Source organism: Paramisgurnus dabryanus, chromosome 11 (assembly GCF_030506205.2).
Source record: "Paramisgurnus dabryanus chromosome 11, PD_genome_1.1, whole genome shotgun sequence".
NCBI classification, from domain to species: domain Eukaryota; kingdom Metazoa; phylum Chordata; class Actinopteri; order Cypriniformes; family Cobitidae; genus Paramisgurnus; species Paramisgurnus dabryanus.
Window position 1 is genome coordinate 26,923,407 of NC_133347.1, and position 22,465 is coordinate 26,945,871.

At 36.8% G+C, this 22,465-nt stretch overlaps 1 protein-coding gene across 3 annotated transcripts in view; it reads left to right on the plus strand.

Annotated features, from left to right (window-relative positions):
• The window catches only part of cabin1 (calcineurin binding protein 1), a 102,360-nt gene that overhangs the window by 77,718 nt on the left and 2,177 nt on the right, over positions 1 to 22,465 (plus strand). For all 3 annotated transcript variants that reach the window (XM_065247647.2, XM_065247648.2, XM_073816266.1), the window contains 4 exons: positions 2,968 to 3,042; positions 15,111 to 15,393; positions 18,699 to 18,854; positions 22,232 to 22,419. In XM_065247647.2, the coding sequence (XP_065103719.1) occupies positions 2,968 to 3,042; positions 15,111 to 15,393; positions 18,699 to 18,854; positions 22,232 to 22,419 (702 nt within the window). The remainder of the gene's footprint in view (positions 1 to 2,967; positions 3,043 to 15,110; positions 15,394 to 18,698; positions 18,855 to 22,231; positions 22,420 to 22,465) is intronic.

Here is a 22,465-nt window from a genome sequence, read left to right on the forward strand (position 1 = left end):
TTATGAAAGTTCTTGTTTTGTTTTGTCCAGACAGAACTTTGTTTTGGCTTGTTCATTTTCAGTGCACTACCATGCCATCTGCACATATTGGCATCTTAATGCTGGTAGAGATTATGCGTTCTTACTGCATCCTCATGAGACTTCATTCTGGTGTTTGTGTGTCTGCTCTGCTTTTATCCCATATTTCTGGATGATCTGATTATGGTCCTTCATTAGCGCAGACCTCATCTCCCAAAATCATCATCAACTGATTTCTAAAAGCTTTACTGCCAGCTTGCGTGTTTTCCACACACATACACACACAGTGGCTAAATAGAGACCAGCCGTGTGTTTTTAAGTCTACTGCATGCTCTGCTCACTGCGTGTTTGCTTTTAAAATGTATTTAGTTTGTACACTATTTGGAGTGCATTTTTATTATTATTATTATTATTATTGTTATTAGCATTTGTTTTTGCACACTAGTGTTTATAGAATCATGTTTTCTATGTTTTTGGAGCTCTTACTTCAAATTCGAAATCCTTTATTACATAAGCTTATATTATAAGTGGTATATAAAACCTTACATAATAAACTATAGTATAAACAGACAAACTGTTATACGTTGTCTTAGATGACGACATGTTTATACTGTATTGGCTGCCATATTCACTTTGAAATTGAGGGGTGAGCTGTTGCTTGCAATTCACAATCTTACCACGAGACGCCTCTAAAATTTACAGAAGCCACCTTTAAAGGGACACTCCACTTAAAAAATATACTTATTTTCCAACTCCCCTAGAATTAAACATTTGATTCTTATCATTTTGGAATCCATTCAGCTGATCTCCAGGTCTGGTGGTACCACATTTAGCATATCCATTGAATCTGAATAAACCTTTAGCATTGCACTAAAAATAACCAAAGAGTTTTGATATATTTTGCTATTTAAAACTTGACTCTTCTGGAATTATATCGTGTACTAAGACCGACAGAAAATTAAAAAATGTGATTTTCTATGCAGAAATGGTTAGGAACTATACTCTCGTTCTGGCGTAATAATCAAGGACTTTGCTGCCGTAACATGGCTGCAGCATGCACAATGATATTATGTAGTGCCCGAAAATAGTCCTCTGCTATTGAAAGTAACTAAGGGGACTATTTTTGGCTGCTGTGTAAAAGTGGAGTGTCTCTTTAAATGTAGGGTTGCAAACTACATTAGAGTTCTCACCAGGTTCGGGTCAAAAATATAAGCAAATGAGTCGGGTCGGGTCGGACCTCTGGCTTAATCTTTTACGCTCCGTGAAAAAAATTATTAATCTTATTGCTATCACTGCGTGCACGCCTGTTGCCTGGAGAAGAAGAGATGGAGAAAAGTAAACTTGCCGCAGGTGAATTCACCGTTGCTTGCTACTACAGGAGGAAAAGCTGCTGGCTGGGTACTTGTTTGAGTTCTTTTTATTTATTATTGTGTGATTTTTATTTAAGGCATATTTATATAGCCTATATTTAAAGGAACAGTATGTAAGAAATTTATATCAATTAATCATTAAATGGTCCTGAAATGTCACTAGACATTAATAAATCATTTTCATTTCAAATATTTATATCACTCACAACAGCGGTCCGGCCAGGATATTGTCATTTAAAAAGTGGAGTTGCAGCCCTCAACTGATGTTTATGTTGTCGTTTGGTATATTGGCCACCAGCTGTGTGATTGCAGTACCAGTTTTAGCCACACGTTTTGTGATTGCAGTACCAGTTTTGGCCACAATCCTACATACTGTTCCTTTAAAGTTTATTGTTTCAGTTGTTTGTATTGTTAAAAGGCATGGACATTAAAGCTTGATTTGAATTCCTGTCTGCTGTTCATGATAATAGCCTACGTGTATGAAGAAAAAAAGGCAGGGGGGGATCGGTGGCGTCGGGCCGCGGGTCGGGTTCGGACAGATAATTCACGTTGATGTGTCGGGTTAAATCGGGTCCGGGCTTTAAAAGCCACGGGTCGGGTTGTAATTTTCAGGCCCGTTGAGAACTCTAAACTACATATCGAAATAGCTGAAATATTGCACATGTGCATATCACAATGGTAAATAAATAAGCAATTTAATTGAGCAATTTAATTTGAATACTTCAAAACGTAATTTATGGTCAAAGTTTTGGGTCAGTGTTGATAACATACAGTAGTACTTGACACATGGATATGGGTCGGGATATGCGTGCAAAACTGTGGATGATAGTGCTGATATTTATTTATTTTTGTTTGTTTGTTTGTTTGTTTGTTTACATTGATAAATGTCTGATTTGTTTTCAGCAACAGTTAACCATGACTGTTCACTTTCAGATGTTGTTGTGATATTGTTTTTCTCCGATAATTGTAATATTTAATCTAAATTTAAAAAATATATTGTAATACATTACATTTTGAAAAGAAATATTGTATGGCAAATTGAATAGCGCAATGTCGCATTTTTTAGCGTGATATTGCACATAGCATTTTTCTTCAATATTACAGAGCCCTAGTTAAATGTATGAATATAATGTTAGTAATGGTTTCTTTATCCTCTCTTTAACTGTTAGACTTAATGTATTTTTGCTACAACACCTTGAACACGTCTATGTAAATTTTCTCTGTTATGATTACCTAACCTCTTTGCAATGTGAAATGTCAACATATTCAAATAACACACACTTAACTTCACTCAATTTAAGAGTCGGCTTCCATAAAGATTGTTTCTACATGCTGTCACATCATTCAGAAAGAAAAATTCAAAGCTTTTGTAAAAGTCAGAGTTTCCAACTTTTAATCTCAAGTTTGGCAAATATGTGGATGTTTTTACTAGTCAGGAATTCACAGTTATGATGATTTAACACAGAGGATCTTGGAACTCAACGTTTTATAAATGTTTTTTGTAAATGTTGTGGGGCCTGGATATGAGCAATGTTAACACTTTATTCATCTTGTTTCTATTGCACTCTGCTTTTTGTAGGTGGATGAGGATGTAGCATTGGATCAAGCTGTGAAGTTCTGCCAGATTCAAATGGCAACATCGGCACAAAGACAGGTAGGACACACACATTGACATGCTCCAGGAAATAACATTAACTGGCTGCTTTTCCCCCTGGAATGCAAATCCAATTTTCCTCTGTTCACTCTATTGGAAAATGAGAGCAGACTCGCCATCTAGATGTTTTCACATTTGCCTGTGCTGCTCTCTGGTCCCACCACCTCATCGCTCTCTTTCTATCCATCTCTCTATCTGTCTCCATGTTCTTCTGCTCCCACACAAACACACCTCTTTTTCTGAGTCTTTAATGGGATACATTAATTATGCACATTTGGCTAGTGTCTCTTCATCCTTTTCGCTTTTTAAAGGTGCCAAAGAATTCATTGAAATAATCTGTGAAATTGTTCTTTGATGTCTACATAGAAGGTATGTGACTTTCCCTTCCAGTGACGAGTTATCTCGTGAATTGAGAGAAAACATCTGCATGAATAAAACGTGTTCCTGATGAGTTTTTATGGTTATATGTAATACCGCGATTATCAACTAGATCATGGGTCACCAAACTAAGGCCTGCCGGCCGACTCAGGCCCGCCACCCCCCTTTGACCGGCCCCCCAGACCCTCTGCCCCCCAATACTTTAACCGGCCCTATGAGGCAATTTTATTATTGTAATTGTTCTTTGGAAAGTAATAACATGTTCACATCTGGTATTTTGTTGATTTTTTTAAGTAAAAAAAATGATATTTAGTTATAAAATCAACTATATTTGCCAAATTTTCGCCACCCACCATGTTTGTGATCAAGCAGTAACAGACCACACACGTGCAGATCACTGTCCAGAACTGGCAGTGTCCAGGACAGCAAAATGGCTAGCATTAAACAAAAGTTGATAAGATAGTGCAGAGTTTTAAAAGAACAGTGGACCAAGGATAATTTTTTTGTTCAGTGTAAGGACCCTGCAGTTTGTATTATAAGCAGAGGTGTCAAGTAACGAAGTACAAATACTTCGTTACCTTACTTAAGTAGCTATTTTGGGTATCTATACTTTACTGGAGTAATTATTTTTCAGACGACTTTTTACTTCTACTCCTTACATTTTCATGCAATTATCTGTACTTTCTACTCCTTACATTTTAAAAATCGCCTCGTTACTTCTATTATTTCGGCTTGTTTGCTTTTTTCATTCCGGCTTGTCATCGTTAAAAAAACCTATCTTGATAAATTGCATCATCCAGATAAATGCGATTGTGGTTGGATGAGAAGTATAAACATACACCATTCCGACACCCTATTGGTTTGTACGCAATCCCCGCCCCCCAGCTGACTGCAGATGATCAAAAGTTTGTTCGATGCTGCTGCACAGAGAAACATAAAAGAACCGCGAGAGCGATTAGAAAGCATGCGGAGCAGTTTGCTCTCGCGATGCTTTGATATCATCCGCCATCCGTTTGTACAGTAACAGAACGCGGCATTCTGTCTTCAAATGGAAAAGTACGAAATAAAACTCGCGCATCACTTTCAGGTCAGTTCACATTCACAAGCCTGTGTAAATATATAGCTGTCTGCTGACACCAACTCATCTGTGTGATTTAAATAGTGTAACAATACCAATTTATATCATATAACTTCAGTTGTTCAACTTAAATGACATTGTGCTGCGTTGCGTTTTGAAGCATGGCAAAGATATCTATGCTAAAGACATCTGTTGTTTTGTATATGCTTATAACTACCCTAAATTTTATTTGCATTAACAAAACCTACTTATCTGAATGCTTGAGTGTTAAATCAATCAAACACATAACCATACATACCAACTTTTGCTTTTGTTAATAGACATCAGCTGTTTCCTTAAACCTGACTTTTTGAATTTACTTACAAGAAAGACATTTAGTAATTCTCCTTAATTGCTTGGATTTATTACTGACTAAAGTAAAGTATACTAAAGTCCATTAGCTACACAAGTACAGATACAGGAATATAGGCTATAATATATAATTGCATATTTGTATAATTGTAGTTTGTGTTGCTGTCAAAATAAAATTTTAAATGAAAACAAAAATAGCATATTTCTATTCTCACACATACTATAGTTGTGTGAGATTGTGTTGTTTTTTAACTAAAGAGGGCACCTCTGTAAAAGTTTGGCCAGCAGCGGCCCTGCTCTAAAGTTTGACTTGTTGCACCATTACAATATTTATAGGCAACTAGTCATCATATCTTCCTCTCTATGGAACACATGTTAATGCTCAGTAGTACACATATGTGGTTCTTTAATGCAGTGGTTATCAAACCTTTTTTTCGCCTCCCTTGTGTACAGTGGATTCCTTCACGACCCCCCAAAGAAAATGTATGACATAAACATTCTAAAACTTACAATTTGAATTAAACAAAACATATTAAATTATACAATGTATTGCTTTTGTTTAGCAGCCTTATTTTTTGAGGTTTAATTACACAGAATTAATAATAAAGTAATGTATTTCATAAAATATTATAATACTGGGACCCCTGGCACCATCTCGCGGCCCCCAGTTTGAGAACCACTGCTTTAATGTATTTGTTCGCATTGTATTGAAATGCGTTCATTTTTAATGGGCATATACTGTATGTGGTTGAAACAGACAGTCTAGTGCAGGTGTAGGCAACTCCTGCAGTGTTTAGCTCCAGGTCTAATCAAGCAGACCTGAACAAACTAATAAAGGTTTATAAAGTCACCTGAAACTACAGGTAGCTAAGGTTTTGTAAGGGTTGGAGCTCAAATCTGCAGGACATCGGCACTCCAGGACTGATGTTGCCTACCCCTGGCCCTAGTGCATCCCAAATTGTTTAACATTAACATTTTTAATATAACACTATAGTTATTATGGCCTTTAGAAACATGTTTTAGAGAAGATAGGGTAGTGCACAAAAGGCCCCTGTGGTGCGGCCTAGGCTTTTTTCCGTAATGACATTTTTTCCTTACATTACTTTTACTTTTATACTTTAAGTAGTTTTGAAACCAGTACTTTTTCACTTTTACTTGAGTAAAAAGCTTGAGTTGATACTTCAACTTCTACAAAAGTCTTTTTTAACCCTAGTATCTATACTTCTACTTGAGTAATGAATATGAATACTTTTGACACCACTGATTATAAGTAAAGAAAGAGTGGCAGTTTTCCACGAATATAATCTATGTCGTTATCACGAAACCCGCCACAAAGATTATGCTGGCTAGTGAGGGCAAGCAAGAGAAGACATGATTCAAAGGATGAAAGGCGTACTGGCTGCACAAAAGAATGTATTCCTTCACCAAACTCAGGTAAACCAGGCTGCTGTCCGAGCTAGCTATAAGGTAGCTCACCTACTAACTACCCATGGAAAGCCGTTTACTGAAGGGGACTTTGGCTGTGCCAGGCTAGTAATCTCTACTACACAATGAGGCCTGCTGGTGGTCATTTTGATCTGGGCCATGCAATTCTATGTTATATAGCTGACCCGGCCCCCCATCAGTCAGGAATGATAATGTGGCCCCTGGTGACCCCTGAACTAGATTATTCACTTACCCAATTTATAAAAAAACTGTAGCAAAAAATGATTTATCAATTTTACACTGCGTGTATGTTTTAAATTTACTTAAAGGTTACAGAACCTTTCTGGTAAATTCCAGTTTACCAGTAAGAGAGGTTGTAAGATTACCAGTAATTTACCGGTAAGCGCTATGTGTAAACAAAAATATAGATTACCTGCATTTAGAACAGAAAACTCAGACCGTGCTGACAGCTTCAGGCCAATCATAACGCTTTAATACAAATACAGATGACGTGTTTACCCCCACACTGTTCACGGACGTTTCCACACACACGCTGCATAAAAATACCTGAAGCACACCTGAAGTTAATGTCCACATTTCTTCACCAAATTTGTTTAAAACAGCTTAACATCTATTTACCGAATTGCCGATGTCCTTAGCACACCCTATGTGAAGCCTAATAAGCAAACAGTACTGTTGTTTAAGACGCAGGTTTCGTTTGACGTCGCCTAATTCAATGTTTTTTTGTCACAAGCAATTTCGTGACCATCAGCATTTGCCACTAGGGATGCACTGATAGGATTTTTTTGGGCCGATACCGATTTAAACAGACAACTTCTGGCCGATACCGATATTAAACACTTGTATACAATACTATACAGTTGGTCTATTAGCTAGTTTATTTCTGCATCAAATTATTTTTACTGAACATGGATTTGATCTGATTAACATTCAACTGACCAACATAATAAGAGAGGCACAAATTAAGCTAAAGCAAATATAATAAGACAGCATGACAACCTTCAAAGGTGGTTTTTGCGATTCAGCATTTATTTTATTAATTAACAACATTAACTCATTTTTTTTACATATAATGGATTTCTTTATGCATTTAATTAATAAACAATCAGTATCTGCCTTTCTCGTGCTATTGCCGATATGCCAATGGTTTCAAATTCATCTAAAATTGGCCGATAAATATCGGCGGCCGATACATCGGTGCATCACTGTTTGCCACAGATGTGAAAACAACAAAATACGGACCGTGGATATGAAGTCATAGTTTACAAATACAACACTGAGCTTGTCGCACAATTTTCGCTTTCTCTCCGAGTTTACCGGTATTTTGGAACTGATGTGTGAATGATGTCTTACTGAAAAAAAGACGGAACGTCGCTGCGTGTGTGAACAGCACATTTATGTATTAACTGGTAAAATCATTCTGGTAAATTCATGGTTATTTACTGTGTGACTATGACATTGGAAAAAAAGTCAGAACAGGTGTACACTGCACATTTTGTCATTTGTAGATTGATAGGAGTGGCTCATGCAGGAAACCTGTATATTTTCCCCATTACACATCCCGCAAAAACAGTAGCATGATTTAAACATAAATAAATTGGCCATATTTGCAGTGTTTTACTTTGAGAATGCACTTCTGCCTGATCGTCATCTCTCTTCTGTACGACTGTGTTTTCTCTTTTGATTAGCCATTCATTAGTGTGCTGTAACTAGTCTCAGTAAAACATGTTAAAACCCCTGCTGCGTGTCTCATTCCTCTCTCTCTTTCCTTCTCTTCTCTTCCCTCCATCTCTCACCCACTCACAACCAGCTCTCCCTCGACTTCACATTGCTATCACTTGTGATATCTGTTCATTCCCACTCACACTTTGCTCTAATTTGCCATTACTACAATATTTTGTGCCTGTTAGCTATAAAGTACAGCAACCATATTGCTCTTCTATTAGTTTGTTATACACCATCACAACTAGGAATCCATTGGTGATCATCGATTTCACATTGATTTTAATCTTTGACATGACCTTACTAAGTCAATATTAAAGATATCAAGGTTGCATTTTCACTGAATCTACCTTTTATGTAGAAGACAGTAATCATAAAAAATGACTTTAGATGGGTTTTCACAAACTGGGTCACATTTAATGTTAAGGTAGGAAAAAGAAATAATTTTGCCATCATTTGCTTACGCTCACGTCATTTTTTTTTTTAATGAGATGAGGGTGAGCAATTTTCTCTTTTCATGTAAACTGTGCATTTACCAGCAGAGCTCTTTCTGTTTCATTGATCATTATATGAATAAAGACAGAGTCATATTAAAATCCAGCTCATCGGCCGACTTTGAGGTGGTTTGTTAATTTTGTTTATGGCATACGTCTCAGAAGAAAGTAAGCAGTGAAACAGGAAATAAACCTGACAGTGGGAAGTGTGGGTTCAGACATTGGTTTGAGAGCTATGCTGGTGGGTGGATGACTGCTTCTGTGTATGTTGTGTTTATATGCTGCAGAGTTATAAGCCTGCGCAGTTTTGTTTTTTATTTGCATGCCATCAGAACCGTGCAATCACAAGCCGCTTTTATATACCAGGGAGGTTATGAGAAAAGTAGTTTTAGTCTTGCTAAGATATTTAATATGAATTTAAAGGCGAGTGTTATGTAAGGGATAATGCATAGGCAGCAGGTTGTTAAATGATGGAAAACATCTCATTTTTGGATCAACTATTCCTTTAAGCACTACGCTCCAGCACCTCTGCCATTAACTCAGCCCCTCATGAAGTCCATCCTGTTTTAAACCTCTGTAATTCCTCAATTGCTGTAATTGCTGAAGGTCCATTAACGTGTCTGGAGTTCATTAACTTGCCGTCAGTGAGTTGTCTGTCTCTCTCTCTGTGCTGTCTGCTGCTCTTCACCGGTTATAGAGATTTTCCTCACTCGCTCCCTTTCTGCAGGTGCGGGTAAATTAGAGTTCATTTATGGCTATGGGAGGGGGGTGAAGAGAGCCGTTGTTGTTTTGAGGGTTTCTGAAGGTTTTTGCTTGGTGTTTGAGTCATTGTGTGGCTTTTAGAGCACAGGTGAGAAAAAGAGACGGAGAAACGAGAGAGGATGAGGAAAAGGGCAAATATATCTCGCTTTTGTGCAAGGTATTTGGCTTTGCCTGAAAGGGTTACATTTTATCAATGTAAATATACTATAATGTGTCAACAACTGACTTTAGAGGTGAGGACACTTTAGCTGTTCCTCACTAGTAAAAAACTGGCCAGATCTTGTTTTGCTTTAATTTTCTGATGTCCATAGGTTTGCTTAAAGTTTAAGTTTTAGGGGCGGTTTCTCGGGCAGGGCTTACACCAGGATTGTTTTGTGTAAGGTATGTTTATAAAAACTACTTAAAGGGGACATATCAAGAAAATGAGACTTTTTTGTCGTGCTTTAAGTGTTTCAAGTATTTAAGTGCTATAATTGGGTCTCCTGTGCTTCTATCAACCTTGAAAATGTGAAAAATATCAACCCAGTAAACCATTTTCTGCAAGCATGTAAAAATAGCTCTTTGAAATTTGACTCCCCTTGTGATGTCAGAAGGGGATAATACCGCCCCTTAATCTGCACTATACAACCACAGCACTACCATGTAGTGCATAGATCAGCTCATTTGCGTTTTAAAGGACACATCCAAAATTGATACTTGATTTTTGCTCACACATACAAAGTGGCAATTTAAACATAAATTATCGATATGATATTTTGAGCTAAAACTTCACATATGTACTCTGGGGACACCAGAGATTTATTTAACATTTTAAAAAGTCATGTGAAATGTTCCCTTTAACTCTTTCCACGCCAGCGTTTAAAAAAAAAGTTGTCCGCCAAAATTTGATGGCCTTTAGAATATTTTCTGCAATGAGTATATAAACCTGTTATATATCAAAATAAAGAACCAAGTCTCTGCTTTTAAACAACAACAACAACAACAACAAAAATCGTTTTATTCTATCACCACTTGATTGCAAGTACATTGTTGTTTTTAGTGCAACAATACATTTTTTTTGTGTACTTTTAACCGTTGTTACTACTGTAAATTCATAATTAATTTATATAAGATCGTGCAACTATCAGACTTACTTAAACTCATTTTGCTTATTTCTTTCTTTGACGTTCTGCCAGTTTTATTGTTAACAACAATACATACGTTAGCTATTTATGGGACTTTGATGAAAGAATTGGTAAATACACTCACCTAAAGGATTATTAGGAACACACGTTCAATTTCTCATTAATGCAATTATCTAATCAACCAATCACATGGCAGTTGCTTCAATGCATTTAGGGGTGTGATCCTGGTCAAGACAATCTCCTGAACTCCAAACTGAATGTCAGAATGGGAAAGAAAGGTGATTTTAAGCAATTCTGAGCGTGGCATGGTTGTTTGTGTCAGACGGGCCAGTCTGAATATTTCACAGTCTGCTCAGTTACTCTGATTTTCACGCACAACCATTTCTAGGGTTTACAAAGAATGGTGTGAAAAGGGAAAAACATCCAGTACGCGGCAGTCCTGTGGGTGAAATGCCTTGTTGATGCTAGAGGTCAAAGGGGAATGGGTCGACTGATTCAAGCTGATAGAAGAGCAACTTTGACTGAAATAACAACCGAGGTATGCAGCAAAGCATTTGTGAAGCCACAACACACACAACCTTGAGGCGGATGGGCTACAACAGCAGAAGACCCCACCGGGTACCACTCATCTCCACTACAAATATGAAAAAGAGGCTAAAATTTGCACGAGCTCACCAAAATTGGACAATTGAAGACTGGAAAAACTTTGCCTGGTCTGATGAGTCTCGATTTCTTTTGAGACATTCAGATGGTAGAGTCAGAATTTGACATAAACAGAATGAGAACATGGATCCATCATGCACTGTTACCACTGTGCAGGGTGGTGGTGTAATGGTGTTGAGGAGGTTTTCTTGACAAACTTAAGGCCCCTTAGTGCCAATTGGGCTACCTGAGCATTGTTTCTGACCATGTCCATCCCTTTATGACCACCATGTACCCATCCTCTGACGGCTACTTCCAGCAGGATAATGCACCATGTCACAAAGCTCAAATCATTTCCAATTGGTTTCTTGAACATGACAATGAGTTCACTGAACTAAAATGGTCCCCACAGTCACCAGATCTTTACCCAATAGAGCATCTTTGGGATGTGGTGGAAAGGGAGCTTCGTGCCCTGGATGTGCATCCCACAAATCTCCATCAACTGCAAGATGCTATCCTATCAATATGGGGGTCAACCACAGTATTAGTATGGTGTTCCTAATAATCCTTTAGGTGAGTGTATTTTTAGGGTAATTTTCTTTTTGTTTGGCTGTGTGTTCAAAAATCGTATAATCACCATGCCAAGCAATTTGTCATTGGCTTTCTCTACAAAATTGCTTCCAAATGAAATGTGAAGTCTGTTTACTTGTGATTACAACATTTACTCTTATATGCAAATTGCAGATCACAGTGGGATTTCTGTGTGCTAAAATCAAATCTGAAACAAGGCTGCATTAACACATCACTTTGTTTTCTAGTACGCTTTTGCCTACAGCATGTTAAGAGGTTAACGCATGGTACGCGCACATACATACAAGAGCACACGTGGCTGAACGTATCATGTTGGGTTATTTAGCTTCTGGTATGTTACAGCATGCCTTACCTAGTCAGAGTGTTTCCATAGTAACAGGTTTGTGCCAACCCACGTCCTGTACTTCACACAGCATAACTAATCACACGTCTAAGTGAATCTTGCCATTCAATTACACTGTAACCATTTATATAGGCTACCACAGCACTAGTTTAAGGCTGACCTCTGCTTTAGTGGGACCATTTGGCCCTCTAGTGGTCAAAAGGTGGAAGTTGAAAGCAAAAACTCTTTAGCATATTGGCAAGGAGACATTAAATGAATATTTGAATAGTCAGTATAATCATCTCAATAGTAGCTCAGTTGGTAGAGCATTGTGTTAGCAATGCAAAAAGCCATGGGTTCGATCCTCACATTGCATGATTGATAAACATGATCTTATCTTTTGCATATAAATTCTATTAAGCTCATATTTAAATTAGCCATTGCAACCAAACCACCAGAATATCATATTAACCATTGTGGGACACTATGCAACCACCCAAAAAGTCATAGCAACCACATAGAAGTGAATTACTTTTTATTAAAAAACCTTTAGCCAAACCAGCAGTTTTGAAAGACAGACAAAGTAAAGCTTTGAGCGCGTAGTCGTTTGATCAGCGATTGGCTGTGGTTCAGATATGTTGCTATGGCAACAGCTGCTTCTGTTGTCATGTAGTTTGTTTGTGTCCCCGAGAGCATCTCTCAGGATCCAGAGTGATGTTTAGTTTGCTTTTCATATCGTGCATATACTGATACTCATGATTTGGGGGTTTTGACAGCAAGACGAACCACACACATTTGCAGGTAGGCCTCGTAGATGCGGGTGATTGGACGATCGGGTTTGTAGAATGAGCTTTTGATTGGTCAGTTGCCTTACAGATATGTTTCCTGCCCTGCGATAGGTTGTTTTTGTGGTGTTATTGTTTTTCTGCTGGTTATAAGGGTTAAAATGATGCTGGCTAATGGCCGGTTATTAGAATGTCAACTGATGGAGATTTATTTTTATAATGTGTTAAAAGTTAGATTTTTTTGCTGTGATTGAGGGGAAAGTATGAAAGGTTTTGCAGAATGGATTTAAGATTAGTGAAGTGTGTCAAGTAGAGCTAAGAGTGTAAACCAGTATTACCAAATACACCTATTGGACATTTTAGTTTTAAAAACTTTTCTGGTTATGTCTAATAGATGGTGCACAAGCTATCAGTGTCACAATTTTATTGTAATTTTTTATGCATAATCCAAAGCGTCTAACATTGCATTCAAGCTATACATTTTGTCAGTATCTGTGTTCCCTGGGATTCGAACCCATGACCTTTGTGATGCTAATTCAGTGTTTCTTTATTTACACTCTCAGAAAAAGTTCAAAAGCTGTCTTTGGTTTTTTTCTACACACTTTGTCAATCCGAATCTGAATTTAATCCGATTTCAGGTTACGAAATGAGGGTTAAAATGCACCCTAAACATTGCAATCTGATTAAAATGTTTGTTTACTTGTACATTCTATATAATCTCTGCGACAGCCAGGGTTGCCAGATTCACGTATCAAAACCAGCCCAATAGACATTCAAACTAGCCCAAAAGCATCCCAATGACTTTTCACAGCCCAAATACCAATAACTAATGACATAACACTTTGAGCTTTAACTAGCAGAAAAAAAACAACTCAAATCTCTGAACTCTGCAAAGAAGCAGAGTACTTGGCAACGCAGTGCACAGCATCTCTCTTCGAGTTCACCTACCTTGTGTGGTGATGCCCTTTCAAAGGTAACACCTTTATACCTAAAGGGTGCTTGTTAGTACCCCTAAAGGCACAGATTAAACATGCCTTAAAGATAACCGTACCTAAATCGTAGGGGTGCGCAGGGCCAAATCTAACACGGGGTTAGTTGTAACACGCTCTGTTTACATTTTTGCACAAGGTTAAGCATTTTGTTTTTCCGTTATTTTTTTCACGCTGCAAAAGACGATCTCCCGCAAATTATTGGAAATGTAAAATGTTTTTCAGAGAGTTATTGATGAACGAGTGTTTTGGTGGCATGTAAGTAAATTTTTTCATCATATGTTTTTTTTCTAAGTTGGGTGTGTAAGATATTTAATCCAATGCTATGTCATATTAATCAGTGTCTTGTTGACTAAAACATAGCATCCTTTTGAAATATGTCTGCAGCTCTTGGCAACTTTTTTGGTGGGCTTGAAAATATTTTGACCCAGTGGGGTTTATTGTAACGCTGTGTTAGGTGTACGATTTGAAAACTGCTTACGTTAGCGTAATTCTTGTCGTTGTTTTAAAAAGGCTACACACAAATGATTGCTGGCTGTCAGCAAAATAAATGTGCCTGTCTTATCAAAAATCGTGTGTCGAATGTATTTTTGTTCATATCTTTAATATTGATTGAATAAGGTCACGTCAAAGATTGAAATCATAATGAAATAAATGGCTAAAATCAGACTTTGATGCTCATTATCTCAGAATTTGATTTTAAAACTGTAATTAGGGTTATTACAGATGGGGTCACATATAAAAAATGTTTTGTCATAATTGTGCTGCTTTTTCTCACATATTTAAACATTTTAATCCATTTATAATTGAACTATTGTTAGAAAAGGGCTAAATGAATGAATACAGTGTGAATACCTGTCTATTATAGACAGATATGTAAACAATATCCACTTCAAGTATATAGACAAAATAGTATTGAAATATTTGCCTACAAACTTAATTTTTAGCAAGTGTTACAACTAACCCCCTGCCTGTTACAATTAACCCCACCTATGGGGTAAGTTGTAACGTTTGCACTTCTGTCACGTTTGGTGTAATTATCCAAGAATGTTAAGTACTAGAAACAAATTTCAAATGTTTATTTGTAGCAGAGATGTGTGTGTTGCTTGTGTAAAAATATAATGAATCAAACTCAAATATTTTTTGAATGATTGAGCCAAAACCAAAAAGCGTTAGGTTGTGCCCCGCACTCCCCTACATATAAGGATCTTTTTAAGGGGGTACCGTCCCAGTGACAGCTTTTATACAATTTTTTCTGACAGTGTACATTGAGCTTTTTTCTTTCCTTTCTTCCGTCTTTGAGCCCTCACTCTTTCAAGTCATGCCATCTTATCATTTTAAAAACAGAAGAGATCTACCAATGACACTGTTTTTTCTCTTTCAGAGTTCTAGTGATGCACCCACCACGCCAAAGTTTAGTAAAGACCAGCGAGATATCTTCTTCCCGGCATCGTTCTCAACACCGTGCCTTCACACGTACTCCGTATCAAACCAGGACGGGGAGGCCAAGCTGAGCAAGACCCCTCGGCCACTTCTCACACAGACACAGACCCACAGCACTCCGACACAAGTCCACTGCCCGCCCACCAGCCAACCCGACCAATCACAGCAGCGGAAGACACCCAGCCAGCCGATAGCAAGCATGGCGTTCTTGCCCCACACAGCAGGTATTGCACCCACACTCATCTTGATTGAAATTAGGCTTCCTTTGCATTTCCTCACTTTAAATGAATAATACCGCTACAGATACCTTTTATCTGTCTTTGAGGCAAGCTTAGTTTTTACTTAAATTCTTTTTTGGACCTAAGGGATGGTTCTAGTGGACCAATCACAGCATTTGCGGTCCGCATTAAATTGATTGTGTTGTTAAATTTTTGGCAAGTTGCACGTCAGGCTACACACAGCCTACAACATAGAACCTATGTACAACTATAAATTACACTTTAAAGTACAAGTTAAAGAGACTAAAAAGTCTGTTCATTTTTCCTTTTGGATTATCGAATAAAATAAGCTCTCTGTTTAACAAAAGTTAAAGACACACATTTTGTCCAACAAGTTAATATTCACAGATGAACACAACTTTTATGAATTTTGAAGTGTAAATGTGTTAGAAATATAAAAGCCGAATTTTGACTTCAAACTTCATAAAAGTTGTGTTTATCTTTAAAGATTAGAACATGTAAATCTCATAAACTTTTGTAAAACACAGAGCTTATGTTAAGCAATAATCCAAAAGTCAATGGAAAAAATGAATGAGCTTTTTATGGAGAGAACCAGTGCCCCGCTAACTTCCGGGGGTTAGTCTACAAAAATACGCTATCTCTCCGACACTCTATAAATTCAGTTGTTTTGCTGAACACAACAAATATTTGGAAAGCACAAAACAAAAGCACCATTGACTTCCATAGAAGGAAAAATACTAGTAGTCAATGGTGCTTAAAAGGGGGTTGGTTACAAATATTCCTCAGAATATCCCCCTTTAAGAATTGAATACAGGTTTTTAACAACAAGATTTTTCATTTTTGGTTGAACTATCCCTTTAAGAACTTCCAGTGTGCTGCCAGCAGAGGGCGCGTGTGTTCAGCTTGACACTTCATGTAACCACTTCCTGTTGATGATAAACATACAGCTGTAACTTCAGTCAAAGTTTTAATATTTATAGCTCCAGCTGTCTCTCAGTCTCACTTCCCGCATGTCTCTCTATATGAACCCATAAATTGCCGTTTCTTCCATGCGTTTGGCATGTTCTCATTTAAACTCATGTGTGCTGTGCTCCATGCTCAGTTGCTAAGGAAACAAGGATGAAGAGATACAGTGTAGATGATTGTGTTAAGCAAAAGAAGGTGTGTGTGTTTGTGTTTGTGCATCTGTCCTTAAGAGGCCAATTGAAAGGCCGTAATCAGATTTGTGTGGTCAGCCCTCTGACTAAAATTCAATCACAGGTTTTCCTGTATTATAGCTTGTAGGAAATTCATTTCGCCTACACGGGTGGTTATGTTCAATGACATTAGCAGTAAACATGCAGTGCTGAACAAAAAACACTCAGGTGCTCACACCTAGATTGCTTTTAATTTGATTACATTTTCACATTTGGCAGATGCTTTAATTATTTAAGACCTACATTTTCATCACTATGGGTGTTCCCTGGGATCGAACCTATAACCCTTGCCCTGCTAACACAGTGCTAAAAAGTTGAATTAAGGGATCACTGATTTAAATTACCAACCCATACGATTGTTTTGGTTGTTTTTCCATTCCCCAAATATAACCAACAGATGCGTTTACTGAATTAGCGCCACGTAATATACCTGATATATTAGTTTATGAAATTATTGTTTTGCTGGGATATTCATTTCAATTTAACAGCCAGGATTAATTGTATTTTATGACGCATTACACCAAAGGTCTTCAACCTTTTTCAGGCCAAGGACCCCTTAATGGATAGAGAGGAGGAGCAGGGACCCCCAGTACATGTATTAAATTAGGAATGGATTACTTACTGTGTTATGGTTACATTACCAAGATATTAAAATGATCATGTTTTGGTATATACAATCACATGCTGTTAACATAACATTTACATTTTACTGAATAGATTTTAAACTAAGAACTGCTCTTCATTTTGATCAAGTTTTTATTTTAATTATTAGCCTGTTAATGCATTTTTGTTTGATGCCTAATAAATCCCCCCACCCCGAAAAAAAAAAATATATATTTTGAATTCAAGCAATATTTGGAGGACCCCCGTTATACCACCACGGATCCCCTGTTGAAGACCCATGCATTACACTAGAAAGGCATTAAGGGCAAATAACATAACCATTTATTTATTATATAATATAGAAGATACCAAATTGCCCCTTCCCCAACCTGTGTATGAATTAACTGGTTATGTCAGGGTTTTTTTCTGGCGTAAGGAAATAAATAAATAAAGATTATATGTGATATAAATAAACGGCATATAAAACAGTCAGAACTTTTTTTTTAAGTACTTAAAATATTCTAAATATACCGAAGTGAAACAAAAGTGATTACAATCCGCTGTAAATTTTTGATTCGGTTTTCTTACTAAAGAAGAAGAGTTCATAAAATACGTCATCTTTTATTATGAAATAAAATTTGTTCTCGAGTATCTCGTGACTGATTGCATCATTACGTTAGCCAAGACTGTGAATTGCTATTGGCTGTCGTGACCGACTGCGTCATGCCTTAATGTTCAGGTTTATGATTGAATGAGACCTGACTGTGCATTGCATTCATGAATTTATTCATATAAAGTGATGGTATGGCTTCATTCCTTCATTTTTCAGCAAAAAACATTTGGGGTGTCACAAATCTCCAAATCCTCGATTCGATTACATTTTCGATTTGAATATAAATTCGATTATATATATATATATATATTAGGTTGTTATTTATAATGACTGATGGGATAGATACAGTCAGCATAACTTATTTACTGTAGATCTAATAATGCTTTTATTCTTTTCACAACCTCATTAATGTCCTTCCTTAGCAACTGATTTGTGATAACGTTGATTTCAATCTTTGACATGATTTAACTCAGTTAATATTAAAGATAAGAAGGTTAGATTTTCACTGAATGTTCTTTACATTATGTAATATGACAGTGGCTGTAACAAGTACAATGCTGGTGTTTGTGGGTGGTTACAAGGCTTTTGGTGTGAGTTTCCTAGGCTCTTCTTGTAATAATGCCAGGCATTTGTTGTATGTTATCATCAAACAGGTCTAAATTTGAAAAGAACAAGTTGTTTTGTACAGTTATAGCATTTCTCTTTTTAAGAATATTATTATATTAATGTTACATTCACACCATACTGTCTGTGTGAAAACAGATTCTTCAGCTCCACATCGTGCATTAAAATCTTTATGCACAGCTGGCCATGGATGTACGGTGTATATCTGCCAACCTTTAAGGTTATAAATGAAGTCTGTTGTGTTTGGTTTGTAGAAGAGAGAGAAGAGCCGGTTACAGAGGGTCTGCTGTACCGCCAGCAGGAGTCTCACCTGTGTCAGCAGATGAAGATGGCAGCTGTCTCTCAGATTCACAGTACGCAGGAGTGGGCCGTTCTTGAGCCTCCGTCCTGCTCAACCCAAAACAGCACAGGTAAAAAGAGTTCAATATCTTTTATTTTCATTTTTAAAGATCTCTCAAGCATCTCTAAAATAGTATAAAGCTGAAATCCACGACTTTTGCCTCTCCGTAGCCATCTCTGTTTAAAACAGTAACATGCAAGCTGCTTGCTGAGTTATTATCTTAAGTTGGAAAAAAATACAGCATGAAGTTAAAACAACTTGGTTTTGCAAGTAGGGATGTTCATTTCAGTTCATTTTCTCGATCGACAACCACAGCTTGTTATCCGAACATTAACCGTTAACTGATAAGATTTTAATATTACATATTCATTGAGTAAAAATTCACTTGACTGTTGTCTGTGACTCTGTAAAAACGATACAAACATTTTATTTCATTTGAGCGTGCAAACAGCAGCAACAGATCAACAACAGAACCAGGATTCATACATTATCACATTTTCCATTATCAGAGCACGCGATCAGTCCAGAGGATTAATATCCGAAGAGGGCGGATTGTTTCTTTTTTATCTACCACAGTGGACACATTTCAAAGATTTGCTTTTGCGTTGGCTTTCTCTGTTTGTGCAAAAATGTTTATGGTCACACGGGATCGGTGAAGGTCTGTCTGGACGCTCCCGAGACAGAGACGGATCACGTCATCTTGCGCACACACGTGTGTCTCCGTGCAGCTTCTAAACCATACTGAAGCACAGACACATATGCAGTACCAAAGAAGTTCATACAAATTATTAATTAACAAGACCGTCAGGGCAACAATAATTTGCGTCATTTACAGTACAGGCCATTCACAAATTAAGGATAGAAAAGTGCCGAAATGTCTATAGGCACGTGTCGATGTGCACTTTGCATTAACAAATATTTTTTTCTTTTACCTGATAATATTAATCCATCATAAATTTTTATCTTCGGTTAACTGCTCATTATGAGCATCCTTATTTGGGTGATGACACAAAATCCAGATTTAGAAGGTGTTCAGCATCAGAATTTTTAAAAAGCCCTTGAAGACTATTTGCACATATAGGATTAAGGTCTGAACTTACTATAATCATTATTTTTAGAGGATTTAAAAAATATTTCCTGTAGAATTATTTACATTTTTTAGATTATCATAATAAAAAATTATCATTACCACAACATGATATTACATTAAATATATGCATTTACAAACTCATGTTTCGGTAATGAGAAATAAAAAGTTGTCTAGGTACTATGACAAACTAAATTTTATCTTTTATCTGGAGAGAAAAAATAAGATCTGCTTACCTGGTAGCCATCTTGAGTGTCACAGTCAATTATGTCCCTTCCAACTATTTTTATTTGAAAAATTTTAGTTCCTTGGGGGCTTAAACAATGATTGAAAATTGTTGCGGAGGATGAGAAAATTGGTCTTGGACACATTTATATTCCTTTTCATTGTCTCTCCATTTACCAATGATCATCAAATACAACATGTTTCTTTACTGTAAATGTTTATAGTATAACATGCACTGAAGCTTTTTATTTTTTAGATTTTTTAATTATAAATATTTCCATGTCAAAGAACCCAAATCCAGTAATGGACACGTTGCGGTAATGAAAATGTTCCCCTTAAATGTGGAAAAAACAACTAAATTGGTTTGTATGATGTCATTTGAAATCATGTGCAAAATAGTACATGAAGAGATTTTTGTAACTGTATGCTTCCTATTTTGATAGCATTTACTTTTTAAATCAAAATGTTTCATGACACCTTATAAGTTTAATTTCGCATGAATCACCCATTTCCAAGTCAGTTCAACTTACCATTTTAAGTTTTGTATTGTGATAAGTTGATATAACTTAACTTAAATCGTTTCACTTATTTGATAAGTAACATAAAAACATATGTTGATTTGATATCATTTTTTACAGCGCAAGTCAAGTTGACATTAGCCACAAATTCTCACCCAACAGCTCAATATAAATAAATCATTGGAAGCTTACTGTTGTGAAATAGTTAGGAGGTAAAAAAAAAATTTCTTTGGTCAATGACTGATGACTGTTTTTTTCTTCATCTTTTATCAAAACGAGTTACAGATTGCAGCTTTTAACATTTGTGACCTGTGCTGGCAAATTGAGTCGGAATAAGCCGATTTTCAAAAATAAGTTTTTTGACGTTCTCTATTTAAAAAAAAAACTTGGTGTAAAGTTTGGTGTATGAAAAATGACAGAGCTACACCTGTTTAAAGTTGACAGGCTGAGCAAAGTCAATTTTGAGAAAATTGAGGGTTCAGAAGCAAAATCACCGCATCCATACCTTAAAATCACCATTAGAACAAAACACAAAGTCAAAACCAACATATATAGGAAAAATATAAGTATTTTATTATAATATATAACTTTTTTCTTTCATTTATTTTTTAATTGACATTGTGATAGACAGCTTTAAGATCGACTGTAATGCAAGGATCAAATATTCACTTATATAAATTATATCTGCTTGAATTCTTGTCAAAACAGGGTCACGCGTCTGTCCACACATTGGATCTGTCAGTCAGTGCGAGAAAGATCATTTTCGAGTCTTGACGCTCTTAATAACTCTTTAGGCATCAATCAGGTCCTGAACTATATCTCTCTTACTAACTCTTTTAACATCAAGCAAATCCTGCACTTCATTTTCTAAATCCTACATGTTTTAATGGATGGACATCTTTGTAGACGGTACACCTCTCAGAAAACAAATAACTATTACTTTAGATGCTTAATGTACTTATATTTTGACCAAAGTCTACATTTATACTTATATTTGCCTTAATCTCAAAATTAGACCATGTGCATATCAACTCATTTAGACAACACGGGTCACTTTTTTCATTACAGTGTCTCCAGACTTTTGACTGGTAGCGTATATACTTTTTACTAAGGCTGTGGCGATTAATCGCGCGTTTTTTCAATGAATGAAATCTAATGAATTACGGTGAAATACCGCCACATCCAAAAGCCAGAGGGCGCTCTCGTGCAGAAACTCCATTTGTGCCGCAAAAGAAGTACCATTACAAAACGCTATTTCAGGCATATTAATATCGCTGTTCTTTAAATAATTTCAGGTGTTTTCATAATAATAAAGAATATTTTGAATGATTGTGTTTTCTTTTTAAACGCACATTATAAACGACTCAAACGCATCGTGGTTTTAGATTGATAAGGAGTTCCTAGTGGAAGTACATTCACAAAGCTGTGCATGAAACACAGAATTGGAGCCTTGCGATTCTGAATTTCGACAGATATGTGGAAGGCAGTTTATCGTCACAGCCCTACTGTTTACGTATACCTAAAAGATGTCGTATGTGCACGCTGGGGCTGTTAAATGCTACTTAAATAATCAGATATTTATATGTCTAAAATAACTCACTGCTTTGATTTTTACAGAAAGTTCAGATCAGTCCAAGCAGGGTGATGCCAGTCGTATCCGCTCCAGAATTCCACCCAACATGCCCAAGCTGGTCATCCCCTCAACCGTCACTAAATTCCCTCCAGAGATAACGGTCACGCCCCCCACGCCCACCCTACTCTCCCCGAAAGGTAGCATTTCTGAGGAGACCAAACAGAAACTGAAGGTTTGTAATTGGTGTGGCACGGCTGCCCAAATCCTTTTAGCTCCGT